This window comes from Psammomys obesus, unplaced genomic scaffold (assembly GCF_907164565.1).
Source record: "Psammomys obesus unplaced genomic scaffold, mPsaObe1.curated_primary_1811, whole genome shotgun sequence".
NCBI lineage: Eukaryota > Metazoa > Chordata > Mammalia > Rodentia > Muridae > Psammomys > Psammomys obesus.
In genome coordinates, this window is record NW_026586816.1 from 7,161,723 (window position 1) to 7,179,303 (window position 17,581).

At 43.1% G+C, this 17,581-nt stretch overlaps 1 protein-coding gene across 6 annotated transcripts in view; it reads left to right on the plus strand.

The window, feature by feature from the left end:
* The window catches only part of Kif16b (kinesin family member 16B), a 284,108-nt gene that overhangs the window by 151,465 nt on the left and 115,062 nt on the right, over positions 1 to 17,581 (plus strand). For all 6 annotated transcript variants that reach the window (XM_055602578.1, XM_055602577.1, XM_055602579.1 and 3 more), the window contains exons 16-17: positions 7,296 to 7,378; positions 8,630 to 8,718. In XM_055602578.1, coding sequence (XP_055458553.1) covers positions 7,296 to 7,378; positions 8,630 to 8,718 — 172 coding nt within the window. The remainder of the gene's footprint in view (positions 1 to 7,295; positions 7,379 to 8,629; positions 8,719 to 17,581) is intronic.

Below are 17,581 nucleotides of genomic sequence, written 5' to 3' on the forward strand. Positions count from 1 at the left end.
CCCCTCCGTTCCTGTCTCCTTTTCTCTTCATTTCCCTCTTCTTTACTCGAGTGGCATACCCACATCAGTGCTTCATTTAGTAAAGAAAACTCTTAGATAGATAGTGTGATGGTTTGAATGGAAACGGCCCCGATAGGCCTACAGAAGTGGCACTATTAGGAGATGTGGCCTTGTTGGAGTAAGTGTAGGAAGTGTGTCACTGGGAGTGGGTTTCCAGATGGATGGATGGATGGATGGATAATAGATAGATAGATAGATAGATAATAGATAATAGATAGATAGATAGATAGATAGATAATAGATAATAGATAGATAGATGATATAGATATCTATATTAATCTCCGCCTAGCGCCTTTCCATTTGCACACAGACAGTGTGCATTTGCATACATTTCTGTAAGCATACACATGCATGTACATGTCAGAAGTAGGAAGGTAGCTCTAGACCTTTCTTCTAGAGCCTCAGACCTGTGTGTCTTTATTTGCTGAAAGTGTCTTATGTTCATTATTCTAAAACTAACTGGACTTATGTTCTCCTCTGCTGCATCACTGTGCTTCCTTTTCCGGTGCTGAGTCCGTGTGGCTAGCTGTCTGTCTAACTGGTTAGCTGTCTAAATACAGGAGCCTTCTCCCTCAGCCTCCCTGCCTGCACATGCTCTTCCTTAAGTTCTGTTGCTTCTATCTCCTAAATGGCTTCCAAACTGTTTGCTCTCCTCTGCACTGCCTCTCCCAGTCCTGAGGGACCTTCCTCTAGATGACAGAGTCTGGAGTCCATCTTTGTGCTCTCCTAGCTTGTCTTCTCGGCCTTTTTGTCATTTTTCTGTCAGCTACAAAAGCAAACTTTCTGAAACTCACATCTCTTAATGTTACGTAGTACTTTTCCACCACATCTGTGTAAGACAGATGGCTTTTCCACTGTATCCTGCAGGATGGGGTTGCTTTCCCTCCTCTTTCAAGCCTTACACTGTGCAGTGATATCCCTTATTCTTTCTGCCACATCCACTGGCCAACTGTTTGCCAGTCTCTACTTCTCTGTCTTTTTCTGCTGAATGACAGAAGAAATAAAAAGGATTATCACTGGGTCCGGTGGAGGGAAGGTTTATTGTAGATATGAGGGTGAGCACAGTCAGAGGGAGAAAAATTTGGGAAAGTCCAGAGTGAACATGGCCCTAAGCCTGGCCGCATATGTGTGTGTGGGGTGGGGAACAGGGAGAGGAGAGCCCAGGAGACCAAAAGGCCAAGGGCCAAGAGGGTGAAGGGTAAGAAAGGTCTGAGTGTAGCCCGAAAGGCTGGATTATACAGGGAAGAGCCTTTGGGGGAAGGCTACCCAGCCCCTGGGGTGGAGAGTGTCAGGTAGGAGACAGGGTAGGCCAGCCATGCTTTCTAACAGGTGGGGACTGAGAGATGCTGGGAGATCCTGGAGGCCAGGTTTGCTTTGAAACATTGAATAGGCTCCTCAGTCAGCCCTTTGGCCTAGGTTTCAGGCCCAACACCTCCTACAGAGCCTTTATACTGCTATGCCCAAACTCATCTTCAGCATTTGTTTTTTTTTTTTTTTTTTAATTTTTAATTTTAATTTTTTTTTCTTCACAATTTATTCGTTATATATCCTGATTGAAGCCCCGTCCCTCTGGGGGATTAAACTCCCCCAGTCCCACCTCCCTCCCTCTTCCCCTTATCTCCTTCCCCTAGTCCACTGAAGGGGAGGGTTTCCCTCCTCTGCGATGTGCGATGTGCGCATAGCTTGTTAAGTCTCATCAGGACTGCCTGTATCCTCTTCCTCTGTGGCCTGGCAAGGCTCCATTGCTAGGACCAAGTGATCAAAGTGCAGTCAACTGAGTTTATGATAGAGGTAGCCCCTGCTCCCCTTACTCATAGATCCACATGGAGACTGAGCTGCCAGTCGGCCACATCTGAGCAGAGTGTCTAGGTCCTCTCATGCATGGTCCTTCTTTGATGCATCAGTCTCTGCAGGACCCCCTGGGCTCAGATCTTTTAGTTTTGTTGGTCTCCTTGTGGGGCTCCTGTCCCCTCCATGTCTCTCTATTCCCACCCCTCTCTTCCTCCATAAGACTCCCTGCACTCTGCCCGAAGTTTGACCCTGAGTCTAAGCATCTGCTTGGATCCCTCGTTGGGTGAATCCTTTCAGAGGACCCTCTATTGTAGACTCCCATCCCATTCCCTCTCTTCCACCGCTTCTGCTGTCTACCCTGCTTGCCATTCTGAATGAGATTTAAGCATCCTCCCTAGAGGATCCTCCTTAGTGTTTAGCTTCCTTAGGTCTGTAGATGTTAGTATGGCTATCCTATATTATACAGCTAATAACCTTTTATAAATGAAAATATACCAAGCCTGTCTTTCTGTTTCTGGGTTACCTCACTCAGGGTGATCTCTTCTAGTTCCATCCATTTGCCTGCAAATTTCATGATCTCCTTGTTTTTAATAGCTGAGTAGTATTTCATTGTGTAGATGTACCATAATTTCTGTATCCATTCCTCCGTTAAAGGACATCTAGGTTGTTTACAGATCCTGGCTATTACAAATAAAGCTGCTATGAACGTAGTTGCACAAATGTCCTTATTGAATGTTGGGGCATCTTTTGGGTATATGCCCAGGAATGGTATAGCTGGATCTTTAGGTAGCATTATTCCTAATTGTCTGAGAAAGCACCAGATTGATTTCCAAAGTGGTTGTACAAGTTTTCACTCCCACCAGCAATGGAGGAGAGTACCCCTTTCTCCACAACCTCTCCAGCATGTGTTGTCAGTTGAATTTTTGATCTTAGCCATCCTGATAGGTATAAGATGGAATCTCAGAGTTGTTTTGATTTGCATTTCCCTGATGACTTAAGGATGTTGGGCATTTCTTTAAGTGTTTCTCTGCCATTTGGTATTCCTCTATTGAGAATTCTCTGTTTAGTTCTATACCCCATTTTTTAATTGGATTATTTGGTTTGTTGAGGTCTAATTTCTTGACTTCTTTATAAATTCTAGATATTAGCCCTCTCCTGGGTGTAGGGTTGGTGAAGATCTTTTCCCAATCTGTAGGCAGTCATTTTGTTCTGATGACAGTGTTCTTTGCTATACAGAAGGTTTTCAGTTTCATGAAGTCCCATTTATTAATTGTAGATTTTAGAGCCTAAGCTATTGGTGTCCTGTTCAGGAAATTGTCTTCTGTGCCTAAGAGTTGGCTCTTCCTAATTTTTTCTTCCAACAAATTTAGTGTGTCTGGTTTTATGTTGAGATCTTTGATCTACTTGGACTTTAATTTTTGTGCAGGGTGATAGATATGAATCTATTTGCATTTTTCTACATGTGGACATCCAGTTAGACCAGCACCATTTGTTGAAGATGCTGTCTTTTTTCCATTGCATGGTTTTGGCATTTTTTTGTCAACAATCAGGTGTCCATAAGTGTTTGGATTTATTTCTGCATCTTCTATTCAATTCCGTTGATCCACCATTCTGTTTTTATGCCAGTACCATGCAGTTTTTATTATTATTGCTCTGTAGTACAGTTTGAGATCAGGGATGAAGATACCTCCAGAAGATCTTTTATTGTAGAGGATTGTTTTAGTGATTCTGGGTTTCTTGTTATTCCATATGAAGTTGAGAATTTTTCTTTCCAGGTCTGTAAAGAATTGTGTTGGTAATTTGATGGGAATTGCATTGAATCTGTAGAATGCTTTTGGTAAAACAGCCATTTTTACTATGTTAACCCTGCCTAGCTATGAGCATGGGAGATCTTTCCATCTTCTGATATCTTCTATTTCTTTCTTCAGAGACTGAAACTTTTTTTCATACAAGTCTTTGACTTGCTTGGTTAGAATTACACCAAGGTACTTTATGTCCTTTGTGGCTATTGAAGGGTGTTGTTTCCCTAATTTCTTTCTCAGCCCTTTTGTCTTTTGTATACAGGAGGGCTACTGATTTTTTTTTTTTTTTTAGTTGATTTTGTATCCAGCCATGTTGCTGCAGGTGTTTATCAGCTGTAGGAGTCCCCTGGTAGACTATCCTCTGCAAATAGTGATACTTTGACTTCTTTCTTTTTAAAATGAATCTCCTTGATCTCCTTTATTTGTCTTATTGCTCTAGCAATGACTTCAAGAACTATGTTGAAGAGATATGGAGAGAGTGGGCAGCCTTGCCTTGTCCCTGAGTTCAGTGGGATTTCTTTAAGTTTCTCTCCGTTCAGTTTGATGTCAGCTGTAAGCTTGCTGTATATTGCCTTTACTATGTTTAGGTAAGTGCCTTGTATCCCTGATCTCTCCAGGACTTTAAACATGAATGGGTGTTGGATTTTTGTCAAATGCTTTTTCAGCATCTAAGGAAATGATCATGTCGTTTTTTTTTTCTTTCAGTTTGTTTATATGGTGAATTATGTTGACAGATTTCCATATACTGAACCACCCTTTCATATCTGGGTGAAGCCTACTTGGTCATAGTGGATGATATCTTTGATGTGTTCTTGGATTTGGTATGCGAGTATTTTGTTGAGTGTTTTTGCATCAATGGTCATAAGGGAGATTGGCCTGAAATTCTCTTTCTTTGTTGGGTCTTTGTGTGGTTTAGGTATCAAGGTGACTGTGGCTTCATAGAATGAGTTTGGTAATATTCCTTCTGTTTCTATTTTGTGGAATAGTTTGAAGAGCACTCGTTTTTTATTGATTTAAATTTTGATACTGAGTATCAAATATATGGTCCAATGCCTGCTAACCAAGCCTCGTAGCCACGAACTATGCCCTTAGGCCATCAGAGCTTGTTGTAAGCCATCCTTTCCTCAAGGACTACTTTCTTTGCCTCCTCTTTCCTTCCCGCAGCTTGGGTCTTTTCCTTTGTGGGAAGCATTTCACCTTAAGCGCTCTCCTGTTTAGCGCTTATGCTCTGAAAGGCAAAGCCTATGTTAGCTCTCTACAGTTCTGTATCCCCAGTGTTTATTGTGATGAACACATTATGTGCTCACTAAGTATTTGCTGGCTGCACAAATTAACAGTGGGATCATGTAATCATGGCATATAGTTTGAGTCAGTGTTTTTTGAGTGAAAATGAACAGTAAAAGGAAGAATAGGAGCCCATTGCACATACCAAGGCACTCAACCCATTTAAATGGAAATAATGAATTGTCATGGATAGTTTTGCTTTCTTTCATAACTCCTAAATGGGCTTTTAAGTGTATATTTCATGCAAATAACACAGGTGACTGGATTATTTTCAGTGACTTAATGTGAGTTGAAATAATGTCTCTGATATACTATTCTATTTTTCTGTTAACATATTTTAGCTATTTTCAACTTACTTGGCTAGGCATTTGATTAACAGAAGGGAAAAAAAAAGTTGGATTAGGTGTAATTAACACCTTTGATAGCCTTATTAATCTCCAGTGTACCTTAAGCATATTAAGTATACGTGTATCCTAAATATGACTGCTTAGACTTTGAATTTTCTACAAGAGACACAGCTCTGAGTCTTACAAGGGATAGAAAACATGCTTCTTAGTTAGAGTAATGGTGCTTTTCCATAAGCAGTAGAGACACAAGTGTGAATTTCTGTGACAGAACACATTGTCAGTGAGGAAAACATCTATTGCTTTGTGAGTCTCCTGAAACTGCCTTCTCTAGACATGGACTCCATTTCCTGTGAAATAACAACTTCTACTTGAACGCAGCACTTCAGTTTCTCCATATGCCTGTGTCTAAACTAGTCAGTGCTTAATTGTATGGATTTGAAACTCCTCTGTGACATCTAGGACAATCTACTGGGGTGGCAGCAGAGGTGGGGTGTGGGTATCCTCACTAAAGGTCCAGAGTATGTGTATAGGCTTGTGTTATGACCTGTGAAAGCAAGAGGCTCTTGTCTGTGCTCAGCTCTCAGCAGCTGTGGGACTTGCACAAAAGGGCATTAAGGATCTGTCAACACTGTCCTTTCAACACATTGTATCTTCCGAGTTTTCGAGAGGTTAGAAAGATACCCAAGTTTTGTGTGAAATCTTTTAAGTTCTGAACTATGACAATTAGTATATTGGTTTTTGAAATTTTCTGTGGGAAACACAAAAAGTTATGGGCTGAGTTTTATTACTGCCCACTAGATTGTGAACTCTGGCCAATCTTTCAGCTCTCCAGGTCCATACAGCAGGTATCTGTTTTTGCTGTTGTTTCAAACATCCTTTATATGGTTGGACTTGACCTTTTATGTTCTGAACATAGCTAGCTAGTCTCTTGCCTATGGCTCAAGCTTTCCCAGTGATACCCATGGCTACTTCATCCTGCATCCTGCCTATCCAGTGAGATCAGCCTTGGTCTTCAGAGCAGAAGTCTCTTCTAGCTACTCCAGTCTCCACTTGGTACTTTGATGCTGGAGAGTCACACAGCCATTGCTCTTTGTGGCTGACCCCAGAGCCTGAGTCTTTTTCAGGGCAAAAACTGAACCCTATTCTGTCATAACACGACGTAGATACTCTGGCATGGACAAAACCATGGGCTGGCGTGTCTGTGTGTAACACTACTGCTCTTAAGTGCTTTTCATGGCAACGTGCTGGATCTGGACAAGTCCGACTTTAGAAACTATTTGCTTATTTCAGCTCACCCTCCTCCTGGCCTTGGTCATTCTTGGACATTGATCTTGTCTTCTCTTGTCCACTAGGACCTTGGTATTGAATGAGGGCTTTGGCCCTGTATCCTTTCTTGAGTATCTAAATTTTAACATGGTTTGTGGTAGGAAGCAGCACACTCCCTTAAGAATAGAGATATGTGTATGTGTGTGTGCATGTATGTATTATGTATGTATGTATTCATAGATGCATGCATGTAGCTTCTTCCCCATCAGGTTCCAGAGTGTTTTATCAGTAGGAACTTCTCTGCTATTTTTTTCTTCTAAATCTGCTCTGCCTTGAATGTCTGCTTCCGTAACCACTAATAAACATTTCCTGCATTTGAGATCACATGTTTTGCTTGATGTTACATCTCTTTAGAGACCCACAGCATTGTTTTTTCCTTCCAAACAATCACAAGTATAATTATTTGCACATTAAGTTTAAAATCTCATAATAGGTTATAATGCTAAGATTCATCACTTCTTCCTAGGTTGTTTTGAATATTGTGACACCCAGCTGTAAAAACAAAAGTACATGCAGGTTTAAAATTAACTTTCCTAGATGGGCCTTTGAGACTGGAGCATCTTATTATTATTTTCTAATGCACTGGGAGGAGAATTCTGTGCCCAGCTGTTACCAGCTGACCACAGTGCCCACCACTGACTCTGCATATCCTTCCTTTTATCGCTGCTGTTCTTGTGTGTTCCAGGTGCTGTGATACTCCTGGGAAGAACCAACATGTTCCGCTTTAACCATCCGAAGGAAGCTGCCAAGCTCAGGGAGAAGAGGAAGGTGAGGGCCTGGATGCAGAGCCCAGGTGGGGTGGGGTTGTCTTCTGGGTTTCTACCACTTCACTTTCTGTGACTAAAGCCCCTGGAAAGGAAGTTCTGAATCCAGGTGTGTTCTAGGCACTTTGTTCCTTGATGGATGATGGAGTAGGAGAGCCTGAGCTCACAAGAAAAAGCTGTTTCTTCTTAGATCCTTCTTTCTAGTCTACACATCCCCAGAGGAGCCAGGCTTTATGTGGCATAAGTGAGCAGTGACTTGCATCTACCAGAATTTGTCTAAGTCACATAGTACTTTCCTTCTATCTCAAGTCAAGCACAGTAAACTGGGATTTTCACCTGGGTGGAAGGCCATGTGGGGTTGGGTGGGTGGGTCATTCAGAAGTCTGTTAGTGCTTGATCATGGAGGAAGGCTGAATCTCTCAGAAAGAGAGGAACATTGAGTGAAAAGGAAAGAAGGCTGCACCATGGCCTTTCCTTAGAATTCTGAAGACAGGGAAAACTGCAGCTTGCATTTTCATGAGCTAGGAGTTGTGCTGAACTTAGGCAGATATTCTGCCATGTTATCATACAGCAGCTGTTACCACCCTAACTTACAGGTAATTGAGTAGAAAATTAGACTAAGACAGACTCTCTGTAACAGACCCTGAGGGCAGCAGGTGGGTAACCAGGCCCACAGCCCTGACCTGCAACCCTGAGGCCTATGTTCTAACCACCAAGTGACATAGCATCTTATGGCACTGCTTGCTACAAGACCTTTGATGGAAAATGAGAACAAAGCTACACCTCTCAGGGTAATCCAGGGTTAATGATCCAGCCAATAAATCTTATTGCCCATTCCCGCTCAGGGCCCCCCTAGGTGGTCCATTTTAGACATGGTTCCAGAGAGACGTAAGGAAAACCTGTCTGCCAATAGCATTCATTGGCAGCAAATAGACCAGTTCCTACCTTTATAGCTTCTCCTCACCTATCCCTTTATTTCTGTTATTCATGTAGAGGGCAGCAGAAGTATAATTTCTAACTTCCACCCAGACTTGAGTGCAGTGTAGCTTAGAGGCTTTGTGAGCTGTGGAGTGCCTGGTGGATTTCCATTGTTAAGTATTTCTGGTGTATAGGGCACTGTCTCTCATCTGCCCGGTACTAAGCACTCATGTGAGTGTGCATCTCATTGCCTGTCACTAGGAGAAGGAAACAAGTGCTGAGCACTGGCCTTCTCAGACCTACTAAGGTAACCATTCTACCTTGTGTCTGCTGTCAGAGTGGCCTCCTGTCCTCCTTCAGCTTGTCGATGACCGACCTCTCAAAGTCCTGTGAGAACCTGTCTGCTGTCATGTTGTATAACCCTGGGTAAGTGAGCAGCTGCATGTCTTCCCAGTGATTGTTACTGTGATGGTATTTATGGTGCCAACTACACTGTAGTCCCTTGATGGTAATAAAAACTTGGGCAAGGGCACCTCCTCTGCATATCAGCCACAGTCATTTTCCAAGTTTCTTTCCACCAGACTGTATGTACATAATTATACTTAGTTATAATCACAGTATAAATGGGATTATGTTCTCTGATTTTTTTTTCTTAACAACATAAGCATTAGCAAATATGGTTACAAGCTTCATTATCATTTTCCTAACTGTCTAATATTTTAAGTTGGCACTTTGATTTCCCAGTGCATGATTCCTTTGGCTTAAATGCTTTTATCTTGTTTTTGTAAATTATCTGTAATAACAGAGACAGCTTTGATCTTAGGGCACTCTGTAGCCTAGAGAATTATCTTCACTCGTTCTGACATCAGGAGATCGCTGAAGACACAAACAAGAGTGTTTTAAATGGGTTTAACCCTGGGTGACTTGAGCTGTCAGCCTAAGTGCTAAGGTCTTTGGTGACTTCATCACTCAGATGACAATAATAATGAAAATGTCTGGAAACAGGTGAAAAACTTTTGGGAACTCCCCAGTTTTGAAGTTCCCACTATTTCATGCTTCCCACCGAGAGACTCTAACTAAACTAATAGAGCTGAGAGAGTGAAATGACAGGGGTGGGCGTATCTTCTGGAGCTGGCCTTGATTTAGTGTTTACTCTGTGGCACGCATGGTGCCAAGCCACCTCTCGGTTCTCAGCATCACGGCAGGTTTGGCTCCCCTGTGGGGAACGTGCTGTGCATGTGCTTATGAGTTAGAGCCGTGATGCTGTCCAGGTCTGTCAACTCCCGAACCCTTTTGTCCCTTCATCAGTCCTAATCCTGCTCCATTTGGGAGCCTGACAACCTGACCATGGCCTGTGACTACTCCTTGGGGTCCAGTTGGTCCTCTCCATGGTGGAAAGCAGGTGCTTACACGGAATTGTTGCTTCATCTCTACTTTGTTCCTTGTAGAACATGCCAAAGCCCAGACCTGTATTACTTGAACCAAAAAAAAAAAGAAAGCCAGTAGACACAGGGTCCGTTAACCCCTGACAATCCAAACATCTTATTTTGAGGTATCCAGCTTTGTCTTTACTATGCAGCCTTTCAAATTTCATGTTGTGTAGTTACTGGGAAAAGTTTTACTCGTTGAATAATTCTGTCTTGAACTTAGCCGTGTATCAGTGAGACTCTAAAGTTCAAGAACCCCCTCACAGTTGCTGAATACAAGTTTTCTGAAGACATGAGTGCTTGTGGGTTCTTAGGACCCTGCAGTGGAATTTTCAGCTGCTAGGGGAATCAAACATAGGCTTACATCGTGCAATATAATATGCTGGTGCCTGGCAGCATCGATGCCAACTTCAGTAGGGCTACATATGGTGAGTACTGCTGGTTTAGTCAAATGGCTTGGCTGGGATTTGTAGCCATGCCCAGCTAATCCTAAATCCAGCACCGCCTTCCTCACCTTTTGTGTCATGGTGCCCTTCAGTTTGCTACCATTTGGAAACTTAATGTGGCTGTTTGTAATCTTTGAAAACAAAAAAGGTCATCTCTGCCCAGGCCACTAGCTCTTTTTCTTTTATGTCTCTCTCTCTATATATGCTATTGAGGTTTTTTTTTTTCCTCCACAAAATGCAGACTATGTAGCCATATTAAAATTGATACTATATTTTGTTTGAAGTTCAGTTTTTTCCCAGTATTGATAAAATGTCATCAAAGTGTACCAATTTGCATTCTCATAACTCTTCTTACTCCCATGTCTAAGACCTAAATGTCGCTTCATTGGTTCTCTGTGGTCTAAAAGCAAAAATTTAGCCAGAACCCACTCAGCATTCCCACTACCAGTCTATATCAGCATATCCGGGCATAGCCCGGCAGATCCATTTTAGCACATCTTGGCGCATCTCTGCACATCCCTCTACAACAGCGATTCTCAATCTTGCTAAAGCTGCGATTCCTTAATAGAGTTCCTCATGCTGTGGTGACTCTGATTTATAAATTATTTCATTGCTACTTTATAACTGTGATTTTGTGACTGTTATGAAGTGTAATGGTAATATCTGATACGCAAGATATCTGATATGCAAACACCAAAGGGGTCATGACCCACAGATTGAGAGCCACTGCCATACAAGTTTTGGACTCTTCAGGTTGTGGCTATGATTTAGATATGTCGGAAATAGCCTATGCCAAAGGAGCTGTTTCTTTGTGTGTTCCAAGGTCTCGTTACTTGTTTTTCCTGCCATCTGCTCCTCCAAGGCACCAGGCAGGTAATCCCATTCTGCAGGCTATCCCCAGCTTTCATCAGGCTATCCCCTGTGCAGTGCACGCTGCTGCATTTCTGTCATCACTATTCTGTTATTCCTTGTAGAGACAATCCATCCTTCAGCAAACTCTGAGAACTTCTATTAAGCAGACATGTTTCTAGGACAGGCGTTTGCTATCGCCAGTGGAAGTTTCCATGCTGATTGGAGGAGAGACTCAATTTGCAGAAGACTGAAAGTTCAGAAAGGTGAAATGAGGTTGAATGCCTTTGGGGCATCATCTGGGGGAGTGGTCAGGGAGGATGTCCAGAGTCGGAAATACTTGATCTAAGACTGGAGTGGAGTGATGACAGCACTCTTAAAACACAAGCAGAGAAATGGAAAACATTTCAGACACAGGGAAGAGAACCCACATGCTTCAAAATGAGAAGTGCAAAGTGGACCAGAGGAAGTGGAATCCAGGAAGAAGGGTAATGCAAAGTGAGATGAAGCGTGGGCAGTGGCAGCCTGTGTGGGCCCATGTGGGGCACTGCAGGGAGTGTGTCTTCTAAGAGCACTGGCGAGCATGAGAAGCCTTTGCCTGGGACACCCAAAGGGCATTTACTGTGGACAATGTAGTGTGGAATTAGGGTATCGTGGAGAAAGCTGTTTATTTAGACCATATGAAAGCTGATGGTGGCATGGGTCTGGGCTTTAGCCACAGACTGAAAAATAGAGTCAAAGAACTAAGGTGTAAGGGGAATTTCCAGGTCTCAGGTGCAGACACGTGGGGTAGATATTCCTGAGATGGGCCAGGGAAGATGAGTACAAGTGGACAGATGATAAGAATCTGTTTGCATAAGCATCTTGCTTGTGAGGTTGGAAGTTTTGTGAGGTCAAAGGTCTTGTCTTACTTTATCTCAAAGTATCATGCATTAATAATTTAGCAAATTGCTTCAGATTGAAATTTTAGTAAGATAGCTACTCCTAGGGTGTTGATTGTTTTTTAATTAATTTCCCTGGGCATGGTCATTATACTTATTGGGATATGACATACTGTGCAAAATGATACAGATGCAGTCCCAGAGAAAATGAGAAAGTAAGCAACAGCAGTCAGGAAATCCACATGAGAAGCAGTATGTTTAGGCTGACTTCCACCTGGGGGCTTCTGGAGGCTTTTGATACGAGCATGGTGAATTCACTTCTCCTGGCTTCTGAAAAGAGTCATGTAATACTTGTTGTTACAAATTCAAATAAAATTATTTAATACTTCATCATACCTTCTTTCTCCCTGGCTCCCACCCCCTGCACTTGCTACCTGCTGCAAAGAGTGATTACCCATGAATTAAAATATAATTGAAGAAAACTTGTCTACTCTGACTTATGGGAAGGCAGACACCTCATTATGAAATTGTTGGCTCTAGCAAGCAGGCAAAATGAAGCATAATTAAAGCTATAGCCATGCTGTTTATACCATTTTTTTATGTTGCAGGTATAAATATTCTAGGCATAAATTAGGCTAGAATATTGAAAGAAATATGTTTAATACCGGGGCCCTCATTAAAGAGTTGTTTAATTCCAGATACTACACAGCGTGTACTCAAGAGCATGCTCATTTCTGAGATGGAAACTTGAGACTGTGCTGCTTCCTCCAAGCAGTAGGTACTGTTGAGGGTCTGGCTTCTGTGGAGAGCCTGGGAACATGGGCTTGTCATGTAAATGTATTTAGAGTGAGTGAAAGGCAGCATGCAGTTCAGAGGCTGTGTCTGCAGCCTCCTCTGGGGATCTCTTGGGAAAGAAGTTATGTGGCATGATGTTCCTGGGAAGGGTTTTCTTTCTGGTTCCACACCCCTTTTGGGTGACATAAAAAACCAGAAGCGCTGTGGCTTCTACTAGCCATCGTTATTAGGGTTGATATTACCCGCACCCAGTCCCTCAGAATCTGTTTCAGTCTGATTCATGAGAGCCATGTCTTCTTTTAAGAGACTGAGTATTATTTCCTTGCATTGGCCCAAGTCGCTTGTAGAGTTTAGTTTATTCTCAATGGTATAGAAGCACGTGCCTTGGACTAAATAGCTAGAGTTCTTTCAGGAGTCTGCAGTTAGAGCCCTTCTCCTCTGTAGCTGAGGTCATAAAAATGTTCCCAGCCTGTAGCAAGGGCTTGCTTGGAGAAGAGAAAGACAAAGAATGCTTACTGAAGACAGTCTTCACCATCTACCTTCCAGAAACTCAAAATCACTGCTTTGACTTTGTACCTCAGAAGTCACTCTCTGCTTTCTTGGTGGACTGCATCCTTCTTGGGTCCTGACAATGTTTGCAGAAGGAGACCTGGTGAGGAGGTCCATGGCAGGCAGAAGAGAGCTGGGTAGAGGGAGTCACACTGAGGGCATGGAGAGGATGGAGAGGAGTCTGCAGTGAGGCCCTGCTGGAGAGAGTCTGTGAAAGCCAGACACTAACACTCACAGTTTGCCATGATAAGCTTGCACTGTTGCTCTTTGGGGCTTGCATTTCTGTGTTTTATTAGAATGGATCTCGGGGTGCAGATTGCAGTTTATCTTCCTGAGGTAGGAGCACAGTGTTGTACTTGAGATTACTTTTATAAATTCCGATTAGCCTTTACAAAAAGCTTTTTCAGAGACAGGTAGACAATGCATGCCTACAGTCTCAGCACTGCGGAGATGGACACAAGAGGATCAGGATCAGGGCCAGCCTCAGCGATGTAGTAAGTGCAGAGCTAGCCTGGGCTATATAATTTCCTGTCTCAAAACAAAACAAAACAACTCATGTAGAATGTATGTTTAAAATATATTTTCTGGTACACAAACAAGAATTATTTGTGTGTATTCATACTTGGTAACAACTTTTATTTCTAGGGGTTGTAAAAATGACTTACTATATTATTTTACTGTCATAACCATCTTGAGTAAACTGTAGAGAACACTGATGTTACCATGCAGGCAATCTCTAGAGCATCCTTTTTTTTTTCTTACTAGAGGTGGTGCTGCATTCTTGAAATGATTAATACTTTGGTATTCATTTTTGGTATTCACCTTATCATAGTTGTTTGTTTCATGAATTTTACTTCTTCAGACTATTTGTGATTGGTTTATTTCAATTAACAAGTGTCCTTCAAGTTTTTCTGCTTTTGTCAGAATGCCCTGTTCTCTGGTTGGGTAATCTCCCTGGTGCGCATGTATCTCACGGTTTGTTTGTCCACTCATCTGCTAGTAGACTCTGTCAGTGGTTGTTTCTCCTGGTAGCTGTTGAACCAATTCTGCCCTGGACAGGAGTGTACCCATGTCTGCTTTAGTCTTTGATTTCAGTTTTAAGTCCACTCCTAGAGACAGAATTCCTGGAATGTCTGCTAGTTCTTTTTTAATGTTTCATTCAACTCTGAGTCTGTTTTCCATCGTGGCCCTGCCATCCTCACATTCTTACAGTGTTGTGGGAGATTTCCACAGTCTATACCCTCACCCGTGTGTGAGGATTTCTGCTTTGATAGTAGCCATCCTGGTTGATGCAAGGAGCTGTGGTTCTTTATCACTCTTTTGCTCTTTGTCACTATTTATCTCTTTTGCTTTCTGATGAGTATCCAATATTGAAGAAAAACAACAACAACAACAAGTTTAGAAAGAGGAGGAAAGAATTACCCGTAAGTGTTGTGAACAGATGATGAAGCCTCTGCTGTGGGTGGAATCCCAGTGATCGCAGCCAGCCTATTTCACACATTAAACTCAGCCGGTGCTGTGTCCAGAGAGTGCTCATGTCCAAGGAGGAGGGGGTCATATTTTCCCTGGATGGCTGAATAAGGATAAGCTTGGGAAGCTGCTGTGAGGTTGCTAGAGGTGAGGGCTTGGACTGAGGCAGTGGTGGGGGTGGGCTGGAAAGACAAGCAAGGCAGTGAGCTATGGGTCCTGGGATTAACTGTATGTAGATTTAATGAAGGAAATTATTTTGCCTTCTAGTTTCAGAGTTAAATCTTTGGTTTGGATGTCATTAAGGTGAAATACAAACATACGAGGAGGGTCAGGTTGTCATAACGCATTGAGGATAAGATCAACTTTGAGTAACGGGACCCTGGACCTTGACCTTCTCCTGCAAGTGGCTGTCAGCAGTCAAGACTTCCCATGGGGAAAGCGTGGCAGTATCTGTGCGACCTGTAGGAAATACTCGGCATTTCTGTGGCATGGAGCCACTTCTTCCTTAAAGAATGGGTATTTTCAGGTAGACAGTTTTTACTCATTCATGTGCCTGTCACTTGCCCAGCCTTACACTGGGTCTTGGATGATGAGAACAGACAGAGGCTAAGTCACCTTGGGGTGTGATTTAGTGTGTGGAAGATGCTTGTAGAGTCTGTCAGGAATCTCTGAACCATGGCGTCCTCATGCACATACCACCCTGGGATTATCCTTGGATTACCCTATTTCCTGCCTCCTCTGAGGAGGGGTGTTCCAGAGCTCTGTGCCATCTGGACCTGAGGGCTCTCTGCATTATGTTACTTGGGGTCCATTCTTCTTCCTAGAGTTGGTCCTGGTCCTTCAGCTTCTGCAGAATGACATCCAAGCACCATCACTGTCACTTGATACCTTGTTCTCCAGTGTGATCTCTTCCTTTCCACCCTAAACTTAATCTTTGGCTTAATTGTGTAAAACAGACTTTCTCCACACTTGTAAATGCTTCTGCAAAGCTCTTCCATCCTTTTCCTCTGGTTAGTTCCCTTCTAAGCTTGGTCCAGGAATCTCATTCTCAGCAAGCTTCTGCCCATCTCCAGTTTGAGTTGAATTTTTTGCCTTTTTACCTTGGGCAGACATTCTGTGCGTATCTTTCCAAAGTAATCTTATGCCTGGGCATTTCCTGATGTGGCCTTCTTGCAGGCAAGAACTCTCCGTTCCTTACGCAGTTTTGAATCTTGCACATAGGAAGTAACTCTTTGCACATTTGTAGATATGGGGCAGCAAAGAGGCTCTGGGGTGCTTCTTTTGGTGTTCTCCAAATGCCTATGCAGGGCATGACCCATGCGCGCTGTGCTTTATGCATGTCTGTCTCTTCTCTTCGTGAGTGCATCCTTCACGGTTGGTGGCTTGCTTATGGATCACAGATTAACATTGCCTTATTTCCTTTGGTATCGTATAGAAGAGTGAGGGAGTGAAAGTTAGTGTTACCGTAGTTTAAAAAAGAAATACTGCTGAGTATTCCTTCCAGAGCCAAACTATGATTAAAGGTGTGGCTGTTTTGCGAATAATCATATCTACTAGGATCCAACTTGTCTTCAAAGCAGCCAGTTTTCTTTCTTTTTTGTTTTGTTTTGTTCCATGTACAACCTACTAATCTTTCAAGTAGCCCATATCTAAAAACAAATAGCAACAATAATACCATAATCCGAATTTAGTGGGCTCTAGAATTCCTTTTTTTTTTTTAAACATCATCCTTATGTCCACAAACTGTCTCCTTTGTCTGGCTGGGCACATCAAGCTGGACACACTTTCTGCTCCAGTTTTGGAACTCACTGCTGGCCTGTGTCTCAAGCTCTCTGGAAACTGATTTGTGCACACATTGATTCTTAATGCCAGAGAATTTTGGATGGGGCAAAGCAGCCTGGTGGCTTCCTTGGGGAGTTGGCTGTACTTTGGAGAAGTGCCCAGCCAGGGACTTTGCCAGCAGATAGTTTCCCTGTAGGGAAAATATTCCTTCTCACTGGCACAGTATCTGTAAGAGGAAAGCAAGCTGACTGCTCAGCCTCCTCCACCTCGCTGGAGACTGCAAACAGGCAGCTAATTTGGCAGGAGGCGGAAGCATTCACAGCTTCGTGAAAGTGCTTGAAGCAAAATTAGATACCTTCCAAGTTCATTTCAATATTGAAAATAAAAGAAATTTTTGCTGGCACATTAGCCTCTTCTAAGTACTGCACAGTGGTGAGCCCGTTTAAATGGATAAATTTGAATAATTAAATTCGGAAAAGAATCCACTCAGTTTCAAACCAAGCTAGTCCTAAAAGTGTCAGAAGTCAGGCCCCAGGCTGCACTTAGTGAGCCATGGGAGTAGCTTCACCAAGGCTGTCACACACTTTCGTGGCCCCCAGACCACCCCCACCCCCTCTGAGATGGCCCAAAGCTATCCATCATGGGGAAGAGGATAGAAGAGAGGTAGTCAACTAAGTATTTGTCAGAGGAACTTGAAATCACAAAAAATATAAAAGAACGAACTGTAGAACTAGCAGGTGGCCCTGTGCTTTGCTTAATTGTGTTGCTCCTCCATCAGAATGCCTCTTCTCGCTCCTTCTCCAGCAGTGTGAAATGTCCCCACAGATTCATATGCTTGAGGAGTTGGTCCCACCCAGTAGCCCTATTTGGGATGCTGTGGAATCTAGCCGGAGGAAGCATGGGTCGCTCAGAGCTTGGGCTTGAGGTTTCTAGCCGGGTCCCAGATCCAGCAAATCCCCTTTGCCACCTAACTGCCTGGGAGTTGTAACCCTCACTCCTGCTGCCTTCCCCCTGCCTGCCCTCTGGGCAGTGATGGACCTTTACTCCTGCTGCCTTCCCCCTGCCTGCCCTCTGGCCAGTGATGGACCTT